At 37.5% G+C, this 23,147-nt stretch overlaps 1 protein-coding gene across 2 annotated transcripts in view; it reads left to right on the plus strand.

Moving 5' to 3' along the window:
* Positions 1–6,786: 6,786 nt before the first annotated feature.
* C14H8orf88 (chromosome 14 C8orf88 homolog) overlaps positions 6,787–23,147 on the plus strand; it is a 36,654-nt gene continuing 20,293 nt past the window's right edge. Inside the window, exons 1-3 of one of the 2 annotated variants that reach the window (XM_019974129.2) lie at positions 6,787–6,931; positions 14,478–14,576; positions 18,242–18,315. In XM_019974129.2, coding sequence (XP_019829688.1) covers positions 14,498–14,576; positions 18,242–18,315 — 153 coding nt within the window. In that variant the 5' untranslated portion in view covers positions 6,787–6,931; positions 14,478–14,497. The remainder of the gene's footprint in view (positions 6,932–14,477; positions 14,577–18,241; positions 18,316–23,147) is intronic. The other variant, XM_019974128.2, reaches the window with a different exon arrangement.

The raw sequence follows: 23,147 nt of genomic DNA on the forward strand, positions 1-23,147 counted from the left end.
TAACAGCATCATCTTTTAAGATTTGACAAAACTCAGATGGAATTCCATCAACCTCCCCTAGCTTTGTTCATAGTAATGCTTCCTAAGGCTCACTTGACTTCACACTCCAGGATGTCTGGCTCTAGGTGAGTTATCACACCATTGTGATTATCCTGGTCATTAAGACCTTTTTTGTATAGTACTTCTGAATGTTCTTGCCACCTTTTCTTAATCTCTTCTGCTTCTGTTAGGTCCTTACTTCTATCCCATATCATGCCCATCCTTGTATGAAATGTTCCCTTAATGGCTCCAATTTTCTTGAGATCTCTAGTCTTTACTATTCTATTGTTTTCCTCTCTTTCTTTCCATTGTTCATTTAAGAAAATCTTATCTCTCCTTGCTGTTCTCTGGGGCTCTGCATTCAATTTTATACTTACTTCTCTTTCTCCATTGCCTTTCTCAGCTTTCCCCAGCTATTTGTAAAGCCTCCTCAGACAACCACTTAACTTTCTTGCACTTCTTTTTCTTAGGGATGGTTTTAGTCACTACCTCCTGTAAAATGTTGCAAACCTCTGTCCGCAGTTCTTCAGATACTCTGTCTACCAGATCTAATTCTTTGAATGTATTTACCACCTCCATTATATAATCATAAGAGATTTGATTTAGATCGTACCTAAATGGCCTAGTGGTTTTCCCTATTTTCTTCAATTTAATCCTGAATATTCCAATAAGCAGTTGATGATCTGAGCCGCAGTTAGCTAGCTCCAGGTCTTTTTTTTTTTTTGCTGACTATATAGAGCTTCTCCATCTTTGGTTGCAAAGAGCCTAATCAGTCTGTTTTCAGTACTGACCATCTGGTGATGTCCATGTGTAGTTTTCTCCTGGGTTGTTGGAGAAAGGTGTTTGTTATGCCCAGTGTATTCTTTTAACAAAACTGTTAGCCTTTGCCCTGATTCATTTTGTATTCCAAAGCCAAACTTGAGAGCTACTCCAGGTTTCTCATGACTTCCTACTTTTGCATTCCCATCTCCTATGACGAAAAAGACATCTTTTTTTAGTGTTAGTTCTAGAAGGTGTTGTAGGTCTTCATAGAACTAGTCAACTTCACCTTCTTCAACCTTAGAGGTTGGGGCATAGACTTGGAATACTGTGATATTGAATACTTTGCCTTGGAAACAAACTAAGATCATTCTGTCATTTTTGAGGTTGCAGCCAAGAACTGCATTTTTTTTAACTCTTTTGTTGACTATGAGCCTACTCCATTTCTTCTAAGGGATTCTTGCCCACAGTAGTAGATGTAGTGGTCATCTGAATTAAATTCACCCATTCCCATCCAGTTTAGTTCACTGATTCCTAAGATGCTGATGTTCAGTCTTGCCATCTCCTGCTTGACCGTGTCAAATTTACCTTAGTTCATGAACCTAACATTCCAGGTTGTTATGCAATATTGTTCTTTACAGCATAATCCTACTAATTTTTCTGTGATTTTGTTAATTATAAAAAATAAATACATATAGTAAAAACCAATATTACAGGAATATTACATATTAAATATATGGAAATTGACATATAATGAGTTTTTATAGTTGTTTTATTCTTTAAAAAATATTTATTTGGCTCTGTTAAGTCTTAGTTGCAGCACTTGGGATCTTTAGTTGCAGTCTGCTAACTTAGTTGTGGTATACAAATACTTAGTTGTGGCATGTGGGAATCCAATTCCCTGACCAGGAATCGAACCCAGGCCCCTTGCATTGGGAAAATGGAATGTTAGCCACTGGACCACCAGGGAAGTCCCTGCAATGATTTTTTATTAAAATAACTTCTTTTTCCTATAATGGCAGTTTATTTAAATGATTGTTAAATAGCACCAAATGCTTAAAAAAATTAATTTTTATATTTATTTTACATGCTGTTTCAAATTTAAATACTAAGATTCTTTATGTTTGATACATGTACCTACATTTGACCTTAAGTTGGAATATCATGTGAAAAACAGGAAAAAAAAAGCCTATTAAAATTTCAGATAAGGCTAAAGATCTGAGTACAGTTTGTAATTTAACAAGTAAGAGTCTTTGATCTATCACAGAGACAGTCTTCAGTTTTTTAAGTGTAACTAAATCTCATTGTTGGCTCAGACGGTAAAGCATCTGCCTACAATGTGGGAGACCTGGGTTCCATCCCTGGGTCGGGAAGATCCTATGGAGAAGGAAATGGCAACCCACTCCAGTATTCTCGCCTGGAAAATCCCATGGACAGAGGAGCCTGATGGGCTACAGTCCGTGGGGTCGCAGAGTCAGACACGACTGAGCGACTTCACCTTAAATCTCATTTAAGGTAATTTACTAAATAGGAAGTGATCACAGATTTTGCTCTTTTTAAATGTCTTATGCTTATGTGTAATGTCTGGATATAGAACTACTATAAATTCCCAGCATTCAAATAATTTCTGAAAAACCTTGCTACAGTGTCTGATATTCTACACCGAATATACCATTGGCTTCAAGTATTTGGTATTTAAATAATCTCGAAGAAAATGCATTAAATTTTTATTAGTAGTTAAGCCTTTATCAAGAGTAAGCTCAGGAGATTTGTAGAGAATTCCTCAGGTTATGCAATGCCTTATTGCTTTCTGGCCTTTTCCTACACATCTGCTATATGATTCCTTTCTTTAAAAGCGTCTCTCTGCCTACTGTCTGCAATCCACAGATCTTCTTTTATGCCCACATAATGCAGACTTCATTACCAATGTGAATGGCTTCTCTAGTACTCTGGTCTAGACTCAGTTCTTTGATTCCCTCAAGTTCAATGACCTTTATCTCCATTACATGTCTGCTTTTTACCACTGTAGCTGTACCGTGGGTGCCCATACTTAGAACTACTCCATCTCCAAACTAATAGATAGGCTCTGTCTAATCGTATGTGTCCTCTGTCCTTACAAAATTTGCTCTTTGTACTGCCATTCCTAAATATCACCTTTAACACTTCTAATTTCTTGATTATTCCAGTCTGTCATCTGTATTTATCAATGAATCCCATAACCACAAAGATAAATGCCACTACATATTTTTGATCTTTACCTTCAATTACTCTCCAACATTGCTTACCTGTCTTCAGTTCTCTCTGCAAATTTCCCACATTTACCATTTGAAAACTTCAGTCCTAAGGCCCCTTACCACACTTTGCACAGCAGATCCCCTTCCTCTTACAGTGGTTTTTCATCTAATCTTCCCTTTGTTCCTTCCCTTCACCTACCCTCTAGACTCATCTCATTCCTCCTCAGGGGACTCACAATATTTTTTCATTATTTCTGAGATCTGCCTGGCTGCCTAAATCAACAACTAGCCTCACCATTTTCATTTTTCTTTCTCACACCCTCTACAATCCATTAGCTCTCCCTGTTCTCTAAAGTGTGTGCACTTTTCTTCATGGCTTCTCCCCTATCTTAATTGTGGCTCTCATCAACATTGCATGTAAAAGTCTATTTGAACTGGTCACTCTGCTTCTGTTTTTGTCTTGCCTGCTGCCTGTACCTCTCCTCACTCCATTTTCCACATTAGTCACTTAGGTGATAATTTTCCATATACACATAAGATCTTATCATACCCTACCTAAAGGCCTTCAGCATCTCTCCACATCCTTAGAGATAAAAGGCTCTTCCCTTCCTCTGCCTAATATTGAACCACTACCCTAGCAGTGTCTCGTATTTTGTGTTTCTGCAGTACTGAATTACTGATATTTTTTGGTATTTCAATTCTATATGCTTCTGGACATGTCTTTCTGCCTGCAAGGAATATCCCTAACTTGGTAAACTCCTTTTTATCCCAGAAAATCGTGCTAAGGCATTACCCGCCCTGTAAACCCTTCCATGATACTTTCCTTCCTTCCACCCACAAGCAGAATTCTTTCCTCATACTACCTGTATTCCATGTACATGCTTCTGCTACATATACTACCTATATTTTACTTATTGATTTATACTCTTAGACTATTGTTCTCTTCTTACTGCTAAACTTCGTTTCTCTCTCACCTCAGGACATTAATACCTACACTTCCTTTCCCCTAAATACCTTTTTCCTGTCCTATATCAGCATCCACTTCTAGCTTAGATGATTCCTTTTCAAAGAGGCATTCCATCTCCAGTTGTACCATTCTAGTCAAGTTTTCTTTGCTTGCCTTTACACAGTCTCCTTTGGAGGTTACTGGCCTTTTGAGTCCCCTTTCTAAATACTTTTTTCTGGAATGGATATGTTTCTTAATCAGCATCCTTTCTTAATGTTCTAATTTATCTATAACATGTATGTATATGTTATTTACATATGGGTATATATTTTCTCTGTGTGTACATAAAAAAACTCAACTTATCCTTTTATGTTTACAAGTTCTTTCATGTTTACAAGTTCCAATCTGAATTCATCATTTCCCTCCCCAAAACTGTTCTACCTTTTGAGTTCCCTATCTTCTGTCATCTTGTTATCTTATTCACTTGTTCACCCAACTCAGAAATCCCTATAGATTCTCTTCTTCTTCACTCAATCCTTCTGTCCAATCTGTCACAAAACTGTTGATTTCACTTCAGCAACATCTCTCAGATCTATCCCTTATACTTCATTATTTATCTCAGATATCATTATTTCTATTGGAGTTGAGAAATGGAGTATTTCCTGCCATAACAGTAAACAAAGATTAAGCCATGAGGGAAGTCCAACGATATTACAGTCATCAGCAATTCTGGCCTTCCACATGTAAATTCCTGAGCCCTAATGGTACACAAGAAGACTAATACCTGTGATCTGGCAGCCATCAGGCTGTAGCCACTCCCTACGGTGAGCTTAGAGGAAGTCAGGATGTGAAAAACACAGGATACTGGCCCCAAATAGCTGAGATGCATATGAAAGGAATGATTTCAGTGATCCCAGACTCTTGCATCTTACCACACATAGAAAAGCACTAAATTCCTTAACTTGGGATATCTAGTTTTCTTTAATTCACAAACATATTTCTGATATTCAGACCACCTGCTTTTGGTTGCAAAGTTCTATATAACTTGACTCCTCCCCAACCCCAACTTCACAGAGCAGTTCTCTCAGGGCAACTTGAGATGCTGTCTCCTGGGCTGAAGTCCTAAAAAGTCCCACCAAATAAAACATAACTCTCAACTTTTAGATTGTGAATATTTTTTAAGCTGACAGAGTCATTGCAAACACTCCTGAGGAAGACTTCTGTGGCCTAATATGTCAACCACAAGTTGGCATTTGTCATGGGTGCTTGCCACCTACTTCTACAGGGATTAAATCATGTGCTGCTGCAGCTGACCTTCAACACCTTCTGAAGAAATTCAGTGTGGAAAGCAGAAATGAGGCACTCTATGCTCCAGAAAACTGGCAGAACAGATCTTTAGACAGAAATTCTCAGGAGTTGACCTTATGAGCTCAATATATTTCCCCACATTTAGAAAAGCACTAATATCCTTCATGGTGACAATTGTTTTTCGTGACTAGCAGAAGCTTCATGAGACCAGCAGGAACTTTCTATACCAAAATATGTGCTTGATTGCATACACTCCGTTTACCAATATCACATATAGACTTATCTTTTCTCCCTCCCTCTTTAGATCAGTTTCTCAGAGCTATCTGAGGTGCTGACTCTTGGACTGTAGTTCTCATATTGCCCCAAATAAAACTTCACTCGCAACTCTCGTGTTATGCATTTTTCCTCAACAAATATTGCTATACCTTACACTCCCTCCCAAATCTTCCCTTCATTGTGCTGTAAGAATGACCTTTCCCGAGTATTCAAAAAGGTAAGCTATGAAAGATTCAAACAGAAAACTTGTTTTCTTTCCCCACTGCTGTTTCCCCCAACTCCAACTACTGCTTACTAGGCAAGGTTTCTTTTCCCTTTGAACCATCTCTTCTCGCCTTCCTCCCCCAGCCGCAACAAACCAAGCATAAGCTGCTTAGAAAACAGCTGACATTCCAAGCCTGAGTCAATTCAGGCATTCCTTGCACTATGCTCCCAACTTTAATCTATTCCAACACGTGGCACACACGGCCCATGGCCCACCAGATTGTGAGCTGGGTAATGACAGGAATTTTCCTATTCACCCGTGTTCTGCCTCCACGTCCCCTAGCAGAGTGAAAGGACCAAAAGGGGGACTCTCAAAAACAACGGTGAAAAATATGAGTGAAGAGAATAAAGGTGATTAAAAAGAGGATTCGGATTCAGATGAAGTCGCTTCAACCAGTTTTGTTCCTTCAAGATGGCGATCTGTGTGAGCTGTGTACGCCTGTCTGAAGTTAACTATGTCCCTTACTCCCTGACCGCCCTAATCTCAGCACTGCTTAGACTCAGGGCAGGGGCAGCGCGGGCAGCGCCCACGGGGCCTACCGGCCGCTCTGACGCGGAAGGGGCGCAGTCGTCAGCGCGCCCGAGGCCTGGCTCACAGAGGCGGCCTGGCTCACAGAAGCGGCCTGGAGCCCCCGCCCGGCCCTCGGAGCCGGCGGCTTGCCTCGCCCCCGCCCCGTCTCAGGCAGGTCGGACCGCCGGCTGGGGTCCTGAAGGCTGTTCATGCGGGCACGCCCCGTCCAGGGAGAGCCCGTCAGCACCTCAGAGAGGCCTCCCGCGGCCTCCTCGTCGCCAGGCGCGACCTCCAAAGGGGGCAGCTTCGGCCCCTCGCGCCCCGTACGTCCAGGAAAACGCGCGCAGCCAGTTTAACGGTTCAGTTCCCGCCCGACTGCGGCAGCGCGGTAGGTCGGGCGCCCGAGGCTCCGCCCCGCGCGCGCCCCGCGCCTCTGGGGGCCGCCGTCTGCCCCACCCCCGCGGCTGCCAATCGCGGCCTCGAGCGAGCCGCCGGAGCCGTTCCCGGACGGGCACCCCCGGCGCTCCACAGTCGTGTCTGGACTGAGCGCCGCGACGCGGCTGCCGGCCCCGAACCCTCCAGGATCTTCAGGCGGTAGGTTGCCGGGGAGGACGGGCTGCGAGGCGAGCAGAAATCAGGACCGCGGGGAGTGAGGCGGCGAGTGGGCGCCGTCTCCGAGGACGGACACGGGAGAAGTTGGGGTGACGGGGAGAGAACTGGCTGGGGTCTGGGACGAGTCGGGCAAGGCCTCCACAGGGTCCCCAAGATGGGGCTCTTAGGACGCAAAGTGGGCGGGCAGGTCGGCAGGAAAGGCGCGGGGGCTGGGGCGGGGGAAAGCGGGAGAGAAGCAAGTGGCCCGGGGAGTTAGACTGCTGAAGGAATGTTGATAAAACAAAAATAAAACAAACAAAATGCCCCCAGAAGTAAGTGTGTATGGACCCCTGCCCCACGACCTGGTGATAGGCAAGTGGGATGGTTTGAAGACTGTTTCCCGTGTCCTGGCATCGTCCGTACTAAACGTGACCAACAGTTTGTTTTTGAGATTACTTTAGTTGTTTTTATTAATAATAAAGAGCAAACGAATAATTAATTACACGAAATTATATTCTGGAAGAAAAGAAAACCCAGTAAGAATAAAGAAACCAAAGACATATGTGGTCACTTCACAGAAGAAAGTCAAATGGCTAATGAACCGTATTTGAAGATGTTCTGTGCAACTTGTATGTAAGGATGCGCGTTTTTACGAAAGTTGACATACAACATTTTGTTAGTTTCAGATGTACAACATAATATTTTATCAAAAATTTATAGTTGCTGATATTTTCGCAAAACTAAAAAACTATGAAAAAGGACAGTTACCTCAGTTATGACAACCACCAACACGCATTACCTGGACAATTTATTCCACCTAAATGTTAAATTGTATTTGTGTTAAAAGATGCTTCATAGGAAAAAAAATTTTTTTGTCAGAAAGCATGAAACAGAAAACAGGACACTCTTGGCTTATAATTTTTTGATATTTCAGTTTAAATATTTGATATTTAATTGTTCTAAATAATGACAACCTAGTTTGTGGAATATAAAACGTCTTTCAAGTCACGATTAGTTTATCCTTTAGTCCTCTGTATTTTCCATAATCAGTTTATGCTGCTTAATTACATCAGCATTTGGCTTTAAGAAATCATAACTTTGTAAAAGGTATTTTGAAGTTGAAAACTGAGATTAAATCTTACATAATCCTATATGGGAAATATACATGAGATAAATGAAAGCATGTTCTTTTCACTTCTCTCAGCATATTTCTTAAATTTTATATGCTCTTATCTCTTAATTGCAGCAAAACCATCAGCAGTTTCTAAAGAAATCTAGCATTTAAGTTGTATATTTTAAGTATAATACTGTTTCTAAGTATAGTAGGTAGTAAGTATAGTATTTAATGGATTAGAATGGCAGTGTACCATGTCTGCAGAATGAGGAAAGCATATTAATCCCATAATATATTTAGTAGTCTAAGAAAAATTGAAAATTGAGGAAATGAAAATTATTAGCACACATCAACTTATTCAGAAGGTTTTATACATGTAAATGTTCCTTCTCATAAATTTTTCCATACAAGTACTGTCCATCCACATGGAGTAGTGGAGAGTCAGTTGTGTTTTACTTGCCAAACACACAAATTTAGAGACGACAGCATGAACTTTACAGTCAGAACCGCATTTCTACCCATTACGAACTGTGTGAACTTGTGCATTTCTCTTTTTCTTAGCTTCAGGTTTCTCATCTGTAAAGTAACTAATAATGAGTTTCTGCAACAGTTAATGTATGGCTCAAAATTAAATGAGATAGTATATGTAAAGCATTTAATATGTAGTAAGATCTCATAAAAATGAAGTTTTAATTAAGAAAAGCATATATTGGGTAATGAAATTGTGCCCCATCTGATCAGTATATATGCTTATTATCTCATAGTACTATATTTTAGAAAATTTTAGGTTAATTTATAATTTCAGAGTTGGTGGGCCCTTAGGATTCATATTTAGTTCAACATATTTTTTTAAAAAAGAAATAATCTAAGATATAGTTAGTATTCTAGATGTAGAATAGCAGTGATATGGATTTCCTGACTTGCAAACCAGTGTTCTATTCATATCACTTGGCCTTAATAAGTGTGATACACCATTTTAACAGATTGACAGATAAAAACCATATGATTATCTCAATAGATGCAGAAAAAGCCTTTGACAAAACTCAGCTCCCATTTATGATTAAAATTCTTTAAAAAAAGGGCATAAAACGATTAAAAATCATTCTAAGATGATTTGTTAAATATGTGTGAACTTGAAAAATAATAACCATTTCTCAGCATGTGTTAGTTAATATTATTAATTTTTGAGATATTGGATCAAAATGTTCTTTAAGAAATATTTATACCACAAAACTATATTTACATTTCAAAGACAACTGTATGACAGACCCACTGCTTGCTACCCAGTGGTGTAGGTAGGATTATGTTTTTTTACAACTGTTCTTTGTAACACTTGATATCATAAATGCCTACACTAGGTAGGACAACCCACTCCAGTGTTCTTGCCTGGAGAATCCCAGGGCGGGGGAGCCTGGTGGGCTGCCATCCATGGGGTCACACAGAGTCGGACATGACTGAAGTGACTTAGCAGTAGCAGCAGGTAGGACCAGTAGCTTCCGAAAGGAAAGGTCCAAAAGGAAACTTTTGGAATTCTACATTAGAGTTTGCTAAAGACTGAAGTTATTTTACATACTGATTTTGTAGTTCAGCTGTCTTTATTTTTAACACAATTAAAATTAAGAGAATTAAGAAAATTTTTAAGAGAATTAATTCTTAATTAAGAATTAAATTAAGAGAATTAAGCTTTGGTTTGTGGAGCCCTGTCCTTCATTATGATACTTGATCAGTTTTACAATAATAATTGCATATTTATTATATAAGTACTTGCCTTTCCATTAATAACACTGTTTAAGATATGATGCTGTTATGTAGTATGCATCCAAAACTTATTTCCTATAATATCACAGTCTCTATGCAGGCATAGTTTACTTTTAAAAAATCGTATTGAATAGAATATTGTATGAGATGTGAATTTGTATCTGGAGACTTTGCTGTAGTTTCTCTACTACAAATTGAAAGAGTGCATGCTTGCTAAATTGCTTCAGTCGTGTCTGACTCTTTGCGACACTATGGACTGTAGCCCGCCAGGCCTCTCAATTTGTAGTAGTTTTCCTACTACAGATTGATAGGGGAGAGGGTAGGTGGGTACAGAAATATCTTTGGTGGGGTTTTTTTTGTTGTTTATTTATTGTATTGCAAACTCATATAATAGTTCTGTAACTCCTAAACTCTTGAAAATCCCTAGTTTGAATACTGTGGATTTGCTTTGCTCAGCAACTGGAATACACTTTACAACCTACCAACTCAATTTCAGCTGAGCAATGAAAAAAAAGTGTGTGCCAAAGTAGTCTATTGTATTCTTTTCATGGGGAATAGGATGGAAAGTTAATACTACTAATATTGACATTAGGGTCCTAATTTAAATGGTTAGGATACATATTAAATAATGACAGATTGCTTTTAGGTCCATGTTAAAATATCTCTTTCACATAGAAAATATTCAATCAATAAAGTGGTTTTTTTTCTTCATATACTTTTTGGGTTTCCTATTATATCAAAGTTGTAATGTCAACAAATACATACAGCATTAGTTTTGTTTAGAAGGTTGTTAATCACCATGCTGAAATACTAGTTAACATACTCATTACAAGTCTAGATGGGTGCTAACTTGGGTTGTTGTCGTTCAGTTGCTCAGTCGTGTCTGAATGTTTGCAACCCCATGGACTGCAGCATGCCAGGCTCCCCTGTCCTCTGTCTCCCAGAGTATGCTTGAACTCATGTCCATTGAGTTAATGATGCCATCCAACCATCTCATCTTCTGTCGTCCCCTTCTCCTCCCTCCTTCAGTCTTTCCCAGCATCAGGGTCTTTTCCAGTGAATCAGCTCTTTGCGTCAGATTTGCTTGACTCCAGACTTCAAGAAAAAGTAACTATTTTGTGCTTAGTTATCATTGCTAACTTTGAGAGGTTGTTTATAAATTTATGACTTTAACACTTGAATTATGTCCAAAGGAATTAGATGAAAGCATTTCTTTGGTGTGTAAAGAAAGTGATTAACCCCATTTTATACTTAGGGAAAAGGTCGCTTAGACCAGCTTCTGCTCAAGATCATATGGTTACAATCAGTTTCTGGAAAATTAAGTGAAAATCTGGTGGAGTTTTACTTTTGACTTCATCTTGATAGGCATCAAAATTTGGAAAACTTGTGATCCATTCAAACATCAGAAAATTTTCATTAAATAGGCATTTAAATGTACAGATGTATTTAGTAAAACTGATTGTGTTGTAGCTACTAAGATACACAAAGTCAGTTTTTTTTTACTTCAATTGTCTAACCAATTAGGCTTATAATAGATTTTTTGTATGATATATTTTAGAAAAATTAATAGTCAAAATATAATATGGGCCACTGGAAAAAGAAAGAAAATCATTATTGTTGTTACTGTTCTTGTTATTTTACTATCAACCATTTGTTAGGAACTAGAGAACTTCATGTGAGCTTCATCTGAGCTTCCCTGGTAGCTCAGCTGGTAAAGAATCTGCCTACAATGTGTGAGGCCCCGGTTGGATTCCTGGGTCAGGAAGTTCGCCTGGAGAAGGTATAGGCTACCCACTCCAGTATTTTTGGGCTTCCCTCATGGTTCAGATGGTAAAGAATCCACCTGCAATGTGAAAGACCTGGGTTCAATCCCTGGGTTGGGAACATCCCCTGGAGGAGGGCATGGCAACCCACTCTAGCATTCTTGCCTGGAGAACCCCATGGACAAAGGAGCCTGGTGGCTACAGTCCATGGGGTTGCAAAGAGTCAGACAGGACTGAGCGAGTAAGCCCACACAGAGAACTTCACATGAACTATTTTATTTAATGTTACTGTTGAAAGAAGAAGAGCAGCTGAAAGAGTAAGGAAACACCAGAAAACCTGAGTTTATAGATAAATGGTGAAACGTAATAACATTTATGAATTCAACAATTTATTGAACATGTAGTGTATATTAGATGCTGTGGCAGCCCTTAGATGCTGTATATTAGATGCTGTGCTAGCTCTTAGAGAAAGTGATGGAGCTATGATTTTATAGTCAGCTAATGTAATAAAAACCACACTGGAAGAGGGCACAAGGGTGCTTTGTGAACATAAAAGAAGGGTGCTTATTGAAACCTGGACAGTTCTGCCTGTGTCAGCGGTGGGAAGAGAGGGAGGAGCTAGCTTGACTGAAGGGTGTTCCGTCTAGAAGCATGGGGATGAGCGTATATGCCACTTTCTAGACTCATGAGCTGGGGCAAATTACCTAATTTCTCTAAGCATTATCTGGAAAATGAGGTTTAAAAAATCATAAAACTAACATTTATTGAACTCTTACGATGTAGTGGGCATTGTGCTAATGATTTATACAGATTTTCTTGTGGAGTCCTCAAACCTAGGAGGTAGGGGTTATTATTTTCCATAATTATATAACTAGGTGGTAGAGCTATGATAAGAACCCAGGTAGGCTGACCCAAGACCTGAGCTCTAACAATTAATAGTGCCTGATTTATAAAGTTGTTCTGAATATTAAATAATGTGGCATAGTTAATGGTTTACTGTGCATGAAACGTGGATGTTGGCTCATGTTTCTATTATTAATAATTCAGCAGGTGATGGGGAACTAAAGTTTTTGAAGCAGATATGTGTGTAAAGGGATCATAATTTGGAGAGAGAAGAAGCTGTATTCTCCCATTTGTTCAGCAAGTGCTTGTTTTGCACCTACTTTGGATCCAGTCCAAGTACTGAGTTAGTTGCAAGGGACACAGGAGGAATGAAAATATTGTTCCTCACTTTGAGAAGAATCTGTCCCTCGCTTTGCTAGTATGGAAGATAAATCAGCCATCATAGTTTACTATATAGTATAGTACAGTGTTCTCTAAATGCCGTGATGTGGCCATATTCATTTTGTCTCAGGTAAAGAGGTACATAGGGAAAGGCAGTATTTAATTAAATCAGACTAGGTGTTCAGGGAGATATAGTAGGAACTACTGGGAGACTAAAAGAGTAGTGGTAGGAGTAAAGAAAATAGATCTGAGTGATATTTTGATAATAGAATGGAATTAGAGACTGATTATGGTGAGGGGCTCTAATTTAGATAAATTTAAGGAATACAACAGGAGGGACATCTTTGGAGTCAAAGTAATGAATTTAATTTTGGATATGTTGAATTTAAGGTACCTACTATAAGATATACATGGGAATATCTTTTGGCAATTAGATAGTTAATATAATAATAATACACTCAGGAGGTGATCATTCATCACCTCCTGAATTATTAATAGTAGGAACAGAAGCCAACACCCATGTGTCATGCACAGTAAACCATTTACCTATGTCACATTATTTAAAAAGAGAGGTAGACGCAGATGTGTAAGTAACGGCATACTTATTATGTAGATAGGTAGTTGCAGTCATGAAAATAGCTAGGAGAATCAAAGCCAAATTTGGACTAATTCCTAAATTTAACTGGAGAAAAATAGGAATCATCTAAGGAAGTTAAAAGAGACAGTCAAAGAAATAGGAAACAAAACCTATAGAAAAGAGGGAAGTTAAGGGAGGAAAATGTTTTAAAGAGGGAATATTCAATTGTGAGAGATGCTGAAATGGGTCTCTGGTTGTTGCAGGTTGTTTTAAATTCTTGTTTTGTGTTTGTGTTTTCCACTTTAATTTATAAAATAGTTATCTTCAAATGAATGTCGTGGTTTTTTTTATTGTAAGTTCTATTTTTTTTTTGTCCTTTTTTCTTTTGTTCTTTTATTGAAGGATAATTGCATTACAGAATTGTGTTGTTTTCTGTCAAACCTCAACATAAATCAAACATAGGTACACATATTTCCCCTCACTTTTGAACCTCCCTCCCATCTCTCTCCCCACCCTACCCCTCTAGGTTGATCCAGAGCCCCTGTTTGAGTTTCCTGAAGTATACAGCAAATTCCCGTTGGCTATCTATTTTTACATATAGTAATGTAAATTTCCATGTTACTCTCTCCATACATCTCACCCTCTCCTCCCCTCTCCCCATGTCCATGAATCTATTCGGTATGTCTGTTTCGCTACTGCTGTCCTGTAAATAAATTCTTCAATACCATTTTTTCTAGATTCCATATATGTATATATGTTAGAATATGATATTTATCTTTTTCTGACTCACTTCACTCTGTGTAATAGGTTCTAGGTTCATCCACCTCATCTGAACTGACTCAAATGCATTCCTTTTTATGGCTGAGTAACATTCCATTGTGTATATGTACCACAACTTCTTTATCCATTCATCCGTCCATGGACATCTAGGTTGCTTCCGTGTTCTAGCTGTTGTAAATAGTGCTGCAATGAACAGTGGGATACATGTGTCTTTTTCAATTTTGGTTTCATCAGGGTACATGCCTAGGAGTGGGATTGCTGGGTCATATGGTGGTAATGTCATTGTTTTGTTTGTATATGTGTTAAAGCAATTTGTGTTTTTCCCTCCTAAAGTATGGAACCTCAAGATCTTTATGATAATGGAAACCAAAAAGTTGATTGGTAAACCACTTCAACCAGCAAGACCTGTTCGTCATCTGAGTTCTCCCCCTGGTGAGTCTGGTATCCACATTTAAAAAATTAATTGGCTAATAGCTAATTAGTATTTGAAAGGCCAAATAATACATAAATAATATATGAATAGAATACATAAATAGTTTATGGTGGATATTTAAAGATAATGAAAACCAATGATCTCTGAAGAATTTAGAAGTATTACCAATGAGAAGGGATTCTTTTTTTATTGATGTATATAATTGATTTACAATACTGTGTTGGTTTTAGGTATACAGCAATGATTCAGATTCAGTTTATATATATATATATATATATATATATATATGTGTGTGTGTATGTATGTATGTATGTATGTATGTATGGGCTTCCCTGATAGCTCAGTTGGTAAAGAATCCGCCTGCAATGCAGGAGCCCTGGGTTCGATTCCTGGGTTGGGAAGATCCCCTGGAGAAGGGAAAGACTACCCACTTCAGTATTCTGGCCTGGAGAATTCCGTGGACTGTATAGTCCATGGGGTCGCAAAGAGTCGGACACAACTGAGTGACTGACTCTCACACACATATATATGTATATACACCCATGTTGCTGCTGCTAAGTCGCTTCAGTCGTGTCCGACTCTGTGCGACCCCACAGACAGCAGCCCACCAGGCTCCCCTGTCCCTGGGATTCTCCAGGCAAGATTTCTGGAGTGGGTTGCCATTTCCTCCTCCAATGCATGAAAGTGAAAAGTGAAAGTGAAGTTGCTCAGTCGTGTCTGACTTGTAGCGACCCCATGGACTGCAGCCCACCAGGCTCCTCCGTCCATGGGATTTTCCAGGCAAGAGTACTGGAGTGGGGTGCCATTGCCTTCTCTGATATACACCTATACATATATATATTTTCAGATTATTTTCCATTATAGGTTATTATAAGATACTGAACATAATTGTGCTATATAGCAAATCCTTATTGCTTATCTGTTTTATGTATAATAGTTTGTTAATCCCATACTCCTAATTTATCCCTTTGCTCCTCCCTTTCCCCTTTGGTAACCATAAGATTGTTTTCTGTGTCTATGAGTCTCTTTCTGTTTTGCCTATAGATTCATTTGTATTATTTTTTAGATTCTATATATAAATGGTATCATATAATATTTGTCTTTATCTGACTGACTTCAGTAAGTATACTGTGCTCTAGGTCCATTCATACTGCTGCAAATGGCAATGTTTCATGCTTTTTATGGCTGAGTAATATTCCACTGTGTATATATACCACATCTTCTTAGACCAGTCATTTGTTAATGGGCACTTGGGTTATTTCTGTGTCTTGGCTATTATAAATAGTGCTGCTGTGAACATTGGGATGCACGTATCTTTTCAAATTAAAGAGTTTTTGTCTTTTTTGGATACATAATCAGGAGGGGGATTGCTGGATCATAAGATAACTCATTTTTTAAGTAACCTCCATACTGTTTTGCATTGGAGAAGGAAATAGCAACCCACTCCAGTATTCTTGCCTAGAGAATCCTGTGGATGGAGGAGCCTGGTAGGCTGCTGTCCACAGGGTCACACACAGTCAGACACAACTGAAGCGACTTAGCATGAATACATGCGTTGGAGAAGGAAATGGCAGCCCACTCCAGTGTTCTTGCCTGGAGAATGCCAGGGGCGGTGGAGCCTGGTGCATCTATGGGGTCGCACAGAATCAGACACGACTGCAGCGACTTAGCAGCAGCAGCATATACTGTTTTGCATAGTGGCTGCACCCATTTACATTTCCACCAACGGTGATTGGAAGTGCTCTCACCAGCAATTATTATTTATAGATATTTTCATGATGGCCATTCTGACCTGTGAAGTGGTACCTCATTGTGGTTTTGACTTGCATTAAGAAATGGATTCTTAATGGTCTACTAATCCATAGTCTACCAGACCAACAAAGATGGGAAGAACAGTTTTTGCTTAAGAGCAACTCATGGATTTTTTTTTTTTAATGTCTCATTTTCATGGTTAACAACTGGCTTATACTCAGAATGATACTCTCAGTGCAAATCATGTTCTGTGATTTTGATCACTGCTGAGCAGTCATGCTGGAGAGAGCATTAGCCTTTTAAAAATATACCTAATTGAAAAAAATTAGTCCAAAGCAGATTAAGGCTGTACTTTAGCTGAACAGAAAGTCTTAATTTTTTAGGAAATCTAAACTAAATTTTCTAAAATTAGATGGTAACAATAACCCTGTGTACGAGACAGCAAAAGAGACAGTAATGTATAGAACAGTCTTATGGACTCTGTGGGAGATGGAGAGGGTGGGAAGATTTGAGAGAATGGCATTGAAACATGTAAAATATCATGTATGAAACGAGATACAAGTCCAGGTTCGATGCACGATACTGGATGCTTGGGGCTAGTGCACTGGGACGACCCAGAGGGATGGTATGGGGAGGGAGGAGGGAGGAGGGCTCAGGATGGGGAACACATGTATACCTGTGGTGGATTCATTTTGATATTTGGCAAAACTAATACAATTATGTAAAGTTTAAAAATAAATTAAAAAAAATAAATAAAATATTTTCTCTTGTGCATAATACTAAACTTTTGGACAAATTCTTGAAATTCCAAATTGGGATAATAATTTTTTATTCTTTTTCATTACTATCTATATATACTTATATTTTACATATATGTGTATAAAAATTACTTTAATTCTGCTTAGTCCATGTGTTCAACTGAGTAACTGGCTACTTAGAAAAGGGAGAACATAGCACTTTGATTGATTACAAAGATGAAGCAGAAAAGATAGAAATAACACAGTTCCTCAGTCCTCCACTTGTTCTTCCATCTTTGGCTTCTACAGAGAAGATTGTCTACATTTTGGTCATGTTTCCTCTGAAGATAGCTGTGACTTAGGACAGACAAAATGAAATGAGATTTCTGGACCATAGTTCAGCAATACTGATGTGATTCAGCATTCTTCTGGAACACTGAAGAAGCAGTTGTATAGGGCCAAGTCTCATTTTGTCCTAAAGCAAAGGAAATAAAACCATTGTCAGCTACTTGTTTCTGTGACTAGGCTTTTTATAGTATCCCTCCCTCCCTTATTTGTACAGGTTCCATTTTTCACGGATGCTTTCCCTTGAAGGCTATTTTAGCAGTGGGTAGAAGTGGGCTGGTAGCCCTGATCTCTCATTTCATTATGTCCTCTTAAGATGTGGACAGGAAAAAAAAAAAAAATGTGGACAGGAGTAGGGGTTTATTAAGCAGAAAAGTTAGGTAAATCAGAAATTAATTTTAGCATTAAAGCATAGTTCTGTACTGTTTGGGCAACTCACATCCCCAAAGAAATCTACTTTTTCTTCAAGACCCATACTGAATTATTTCCTTTTGTTAAGCCTTAGTTGATATGCCCAAAGCCCAATCTTCTCTCCCCTGGTATCTTCTCTGTACCTGTCACATAACTTATTGTTATTATAATCATTTTTTATGAGCTTGTTTTAAAAAATAGGCTATGAAGTCTTTTATCTCTGAACTTTTTTCATGTTTATAAACCCATCTCCTAACACAGTAGCTGACATTTCATTGTGTTGAGTAAATGAACTCTCAGAAAACATTTCAAAACAGTGCCTAGCATATCCTAGATACTTAAGGTTTTTTAGGTGGTATTATACCATTTATTGAAGTAATAAGTATTTAAAACAGGTTTTTTTTCCTCTCTCCTAACAGGAGCAGTATTCCCTTTCAACTTTCAGAATGAATATCCATGCAACACCCAGTACTTACAAAGTGGAGTTAGCAGAGTAAGTCTTAGAAGTTATAAAAAAATGAAGCATTGCAGACTGGAAAGTAAAATTTGTTAGATGGCTCTTGTGTGTCAGGTACTATATTAAATGCATCATATACTTTAATAAGTTATGATATATTTCAGGCATACACTTAAGAGAATAAAATACTCATTATGCCCATTGCTCACCATTTTCAAATCTCAATATTTTTTTGTTTTATTTTAGAAAATTAAAAGAAATCTTACATACATAGTTAAAAACACCTGTATATCCCTGAACCTTCCCATTTGCTTCCTGCACTTCCCCAGGATAAGTATCCTCAATTTGTCACTGTTTCCATGAATGTATTAGTACTTTTGCCATAACAAATAGACTTGTTTGTATGTAAAGCTACTACATTTCTTGTTCCATTTTTTTGTTGAGGGGTATGACCCTTGTTAAATAAGCAGGGTGACACTATACAGCCTTGATGTACTCCTTTTCCTCTTTGGAACCAGTCTGTTGTTCCATGTCCAGTTCTAACTGTTGCCTCCTGACCTGCATATAGGTTTCTCAAGAGGCAGGTCAGGTAGTCTGGTATTCCCATTTTTTGAAGAATTTTCCATAGTTTATTGTGATCCACACAGTCAAAGGCTTTGGCATAGTCAATAAAGCTTCCAACCAGTCCATTCTAAAGGAGATCGGTCCTGGGTGTTCTTTGGAAGGAATGATGCTAAAGCTGAAACTCCAGTACTTTGGCCACCTCATGCAAAGTGTTGACTCATTGGTAAAGACTCTGATGCTGGGAGGGATTGGGGGCAGGAGGAGAAGGGGACGACAGAGGATGAGATGGCTGGATAGCATTACCAACTCAATGGATGTTCTGAGTGAACTCCAGGAGTTGGTGATGGACAGGGAGGCCTGGCGTGCTGCGATTCATGGGGTTTCAAAGAGTTGGACACAACTGAGCGACTGAACTGAACTGATGACCCTTGTTTATATTTTATAATAGAAATAGAAATATTTTATAATAAATGCAATTATATAATAAATATCCATCTATATGTTATGTTTTATACATGTTTGAAAGGTCTTCTGGAATATAAACTTGGAGTAGATTTGCTATATACCGTCAGATTACCCTCCAGAATGATTTGTACAAACAATGCATTAACTACTCTGATTTTTCTACAGCCTTACCTTGTTATTGTCAAACTTTCACTTTTTTCATGTTTAATGTGTGAGAAATGTATCTTTCTTGGTTTTAATTTTTAATTCTTTATTACTTTGAAATGCAGCATCTTTTTTTTTTATGTTTAATTTGGCCATTTGGATTGTCTCTTTTGTGACATCACTGCATATTGTCTGCCCATTTTTCTTGGTCTGTGAAAGAATTGTTTTTTTGTGTGTGTTTCTTTTTTCAAATTTTAAAATCTTTATGTAGTCATAGTGTCAAATTTTTTTATGATTTCACTTTTTGTGTCATTGTTTATGAAGTCTTCCCTGCCCTAAGCTCAAAAGACATTTTTCCTACATATTCTTCTAAAAAGTTTAAAGTTTTGCTTTAATATTTAGGTGTATAATCTACCTGAAATTAATTTTTATATGATATAAATAAAATCAATTTTTTTCATAAAGTACAAGTCATCGAATATTCTTTCCATATAGACTTACGCCATCTTTACTGTATAAATCTTTATATAAATAGGGATTGTTTCTGGACTTTGCTTTTCCATTGGTCTATTTGTGTATCTCTGTGTCAGTACCTTGATATCTTAATTATTCTTGCTTTATATAAATTTTTAAGCCATTGTAATGTTTTGTTTAATCTATCCCAGCAGTTAAAATTTACCTACTTAATACATAAGAATATTGTATAGTATAGTAACTTTCTTTGGAACCCTTGACCTTCTTTTGAAAGCTTTATAAGTAAAAAGGAGTATGTTAATATTGCAAAACCTTATACAAAATAAATTAATTAGATTTACTTCTAAGCTTAAAATTTTGTCTGCTGCTTCAAATGTAATTCAAAAGCTACCAGAACCTATGTCAGAGATATCACATGATTTTTAATGAAGAACATTTTTTACCAACTTTTTGTATTTTTTAAACCAACTTTGTTAAGGCATAATTTACATACAGTAAAATGAATCCATTGGTTCAATGGGTTTTGACAAATAATCAATATATACCTCATGTAACCAACCCCACAATGAAACTGTAGAACATTTTCAGCTTCCCCAGAAGTGCTCTTTTATTCCTTTTCAGTCATTTACTATTTCCACTTCCATTAATCCTAGTGCTCCCTCCTGCTCCAGGCATCTGCTCATCTGCTTTCTTTAGCTATAAAGTAGTTTTGGCTGCTCTAAAATTTCATATAGATGAAATAACACAATATATTCTTTAGTGTTAGGTTTTTTGTTGTTTTTTTTTTTTTTTTGCTCAGCATAATGTTTTTGAGATTCTTCCATGTTGTAGATATTGGTAGTGATTTTCTTTTAAATTTGGAGTAGTATTCTGCTGTATGAATATAGGATAGTTTATTTATTATGATAAATATTGTGAATAATGCTCTGTGGATAGTTGTGTTCAAGTCTTTGTGTATACATACACACAATAACCAGAAGTGGAATTGATGAATCATGTTAAATCAGTTTAGAAACTGCTAAAATGTTTTCCAGAGTGATTGTACCACCAGTAGTGTATGAGTGTCCTGGTTACTTCACATCCCTGTTGACACTTGGTATAGTCAGTCTTAATTTTTAGCCATTTTAGTGTGTGAGTAGTTGTATCTCATTGTACTTTATATTTGCATTCCCCTAATGATTAATGAAATGGAGCGTTTTATCATGAGTTTATTTACCATCTGTCTTTTTCTTTTCTTTTTTTCTTTCTGATAAATTATCTGATCAAATCTTTTGCATGTTTTTACTGTTTGGGTTGTATACCTTTCTTTCACTGAATCATAAATTTGTTGACATCAGTATATTGTACATGTGTGAGTTTATTTCTAAACTTCATTATGTTCTACTGATTTATAATGTGTTTTCTCCAGCTTTATTGATATATAATTGACATATAACATTGTGTAAGTTTAGGGTATAGAATGTGATGATTTGATTGATACCTGTTTATGTTGCAAAATGTTTACCACAATGAGTTTAGTTAACATATTCTTCATTTCACATAATCACTATTTTGTTGTTGTTTTTGTTGTAGTGAGAACATTAAGATTTATTCTTTTAGCAGCTTTCAAGTATTCAATGCAGTATTGTCAACTATAGCCATCTTGCTGTACACTAGATTACCTAGATTACATATCTTTAGGTCCACATCAAGCTTTACAGACTGTTGTAGCCAAGTCAGATAATGAAAATTCACTAACTTTATAGTTTTTCAGATTTATCTCCCTTATTCTGGGTCCTTAGCATTTCCACAGAAATTTTAAGTGAACCGGTAAATTTCTACCAAAAAGGCTTATTGGAATTCTGATTGTTTGAAATTAGTTTGAAAAGAATTACCATCTTAATATTGTCTTCTGATCCGTGAGCAAGACATTTCTCTCTGTGCTTTGTATTTTTCAGCATAGGGGTCTTGAACTCTTGTCAAACCTATAAGCATTTTGTATTTTTTATACTATTGTAAGTGGTACTTTTTTTATAAATTTCAAATTCCACATTTTGGATGCTAGAATACAGAAATACTATTGATTTTTGTACACTGACCTTGTTTAACTCACTTTTTAGGTCTCAAAACCTTTTTGTAGTGTATTCCCTCCCATTTTTCTCTACTGTCAGAATTTTACTTAAACTTGTACTATAAATACACAGTACATTGTTACTAATTTTTGCTTTTGTAGACTATCTTTTAAAATAATTTTTTAAAATATAAGAATGAATTTTATTTTAACCTTCATTTATTCCTTTTCCAGCACTCTTAATTTTTTTATGTAAATCCATGTTTATGTCTGGCATTACCTTCCTTCTGCCTGAACAACTTCTTTTAGTCTGGTTTTTTTTTTTTTGCTGTTATTACCTCACAAAAATTACTTGAAAACATTGACTTAACAACTCATTATTATTATCTTTCATGGGTCTGTGGCCTTAGTGGTTTCAGTGGCCATTTCTCAGTAATGTGGTTGCAGTCAGATAGGGTCTAGGCCTGGAGTGCTTTAAAGTCTTGACGGGATTGGATGGTCCGATGGCTCACTCACATGGCTGGTAGAGTTTAGCTGCCCTGGTAGACTGGAGGTAGCCCCTACAAATGGCCTCTCCAAAGGGCCTGGGCTCTTTACAGCACAATGTCTGGGCTTCAAGACTAAGGCCTGGAAACCAGCCTGTCATTTTTAGCCTGTCATTTTTAGATTGGTCTTGAGCAGTCACGGATCTTGCTCAGATTCAATGGAGAGATGAGAAAATGTCAAGAATTTGTGGCCACTTTTGATCTGTTTAAGAGTAATATGAATTTCCTTTCATCTATATTTACCAATTCAAGGCCTTTGCCCATTCTTTTTTTATAGACTCCATTGTTTTCTGGGAGCTCTTTCATACTACAGAAATTAGCTCTTCAAGAGTATTTTTCCTGTTTCGATTTTGTCTTTTTATATTGTTTATAAATCTTCCTCTTTAAATTTTCACCCTGAAATGGATGTTGATATGAATTTGTCTCTTCCTGTTCTCCTTCCTTTGTCTCAGTGGTGTGCATTTGTGTAAGATGAATGAGAGGGGCTGGAAACATTTTTGCTAGAAAAGTGGAGGCTCAGTAGAATACCTGAGCATGCAGATGGGGTATTTTACTGCAAATTGCAAAATGCCTTGCCTTGGGGGAAAAAGCCTGGTGTTTGTTTTGCTTTGCTCAAGCCTATTCAG

This window comes from Bos indicus, chromosome 14, assembly GCF_029378745.1.
Source record: "Bos indicus isolate NIAB-ARS_2022 breed Sahiwal x Tharparkar chromosome 14, NIAB-ARS_B.indTharparkar_mat_pri_1.0, whole genome shotgun sequence".
Lineage (NCBI taxonomy): Eukaryota > Metazoa > Chordata > Mammalia > Artiodactyla > Bovidae > Bos > Bos indicus.